This window comes from Merops nubicus, unplaced genomic scaffold (genome assembly GCF_000691845.1).
Source record: "Merops nubicus isolate BGI_N331 unplaced genomic scaffold, ASM69184v1 scaffold13092, whole genome shotgun sequence".
Classification (NCBI taxonomy): Eukaryota; Metazoa; Chordata; class Aves; order Coraciiformes; family Meropidae; genus Merops; species Merops nubicus.
The window spans coordinates 19,421-20,571 of NW_008591637.1; the positions used below are offsets into that span (position 1 = coordinate 19,421).

The 1,151-nt window shown below is 61.1% G+C and overlaps 1 protein-coding gene across 1 annotated transcript in view; it reads left to right on the forward strand.

Moving 5' to 3' along the window:
• The window catches only part of LOC103782562 (LIM domain-containing protein 1-like), a gene marked incomplete at its 5' end in the record, with an annotated part of 13,777 nt that extends 13,065 nt beyond the window's left edge, over positions 1-712 (forward strand). Inside the window, one exon of the mRNA XM_008950332.1 lies at positions 584-712. Within this exon, the coding sequence (XP_008948580.1) occupies positions 584-712 (129 nt within the window). The remainder of the gene's footprint in view (positions 1-583) is intronic.
• Positions 713-1,151: the final 439 nt, after the last annotated feature.

The following is a 1,151-nucleotide window of genomic DNA, read 5'->3' on the forward strand; positions in this document are numbered from 1 at the left end:
AAGTTGCCCCAAGGGAGGTTTAGGTTGGATATGATGAAAAATTTCTTCCCCAAAAGGTTTCTCAGGGCCTGTGCCAGGCTGCCCAGGGCAGTGGTGGAGTCCCCACCCCTGGAGGGGTTTCCAAGCTGTGAAGATGTGGTGTGAGGGACATAATTTGGTGCTGACCTGGCAGTGCTGGGTTAACAGTTGGACTTTACGATCTTAAAAGTCTTTTTCAACCAGTTCTGCAATGCAGTGCAAGGAGGCCCTGGCTGAGCAGGCTGCCCTCACATCAGTCCAGCTGCAACCCCTGCAATGCAGGGGGTTAGTCCCACCTGAGAGCATAAGGAGACCCAGACACGTGTGAGACATCACCAAGACAAAGCTCCTTCAGTAGAGCTGCCTGGCACACGTCTGTGCGGGGCTGCCCCTCGGGTGCCCGCGCTGGCTGCTTTCCTTCCTGGGGCACGTGTTGCACTCCCTAGGGAGGAGCTGCTGGCTGAGCCTCTCCTGCCCTTGCCCCACCTCACCTCCCTGGAGCTGGCAGCAGCTGGCACTGGGGGGTGAAGCGTGCCCTGGTGACCTGCAGGGCCTCTCTTTGCAGGACTGCGGGATGGAGCTGAACGACGAGGACGGGCACCGCTGCTACCCGCTGGAGGGACGTTTGCTCTGCCACTCCTGCCACCTGAAGCACATCGAGGGTGGCACAGGCGGGTACCAGCACCGCTTCTAGGCACCACTGCCACCCCCCCAGCACCCCCATGGGGCCAGGCACCCAGCCTGGGCACCCAGCCTGGGCACACAGCCTCCTGCTCCCCGCCCGCTCCCTCGGCCTGGGTCTGGCCCGTCAGCGAAGTTCCTCTGAGAGGATCTAGGAGACTTGAGCTGCATTCCCAGGCTGGAGAGCTTGTGGGTTCCAGCTGGATCCAGCCGTGGTGACCTGGCCAGGAGGGTGGTGTGTTCCCTGAACCACTCAGTTCTCCTTCCCATGCTGGCTGGGGAGTCCTCGTGCCTCATGTTGGAAGATTCTCCCGTGAAGGCACAAGCTGGTGTCGTGCCTTTGAGCTCAGATCCTGCCGTGCACAACTGGAAGGCCAGAGGCTGGCTCACCCACCTGCTGGGGACAGGCTGCAGAGTGTTTCCTGACATGCACCTTTCACCTGATTCCCTGG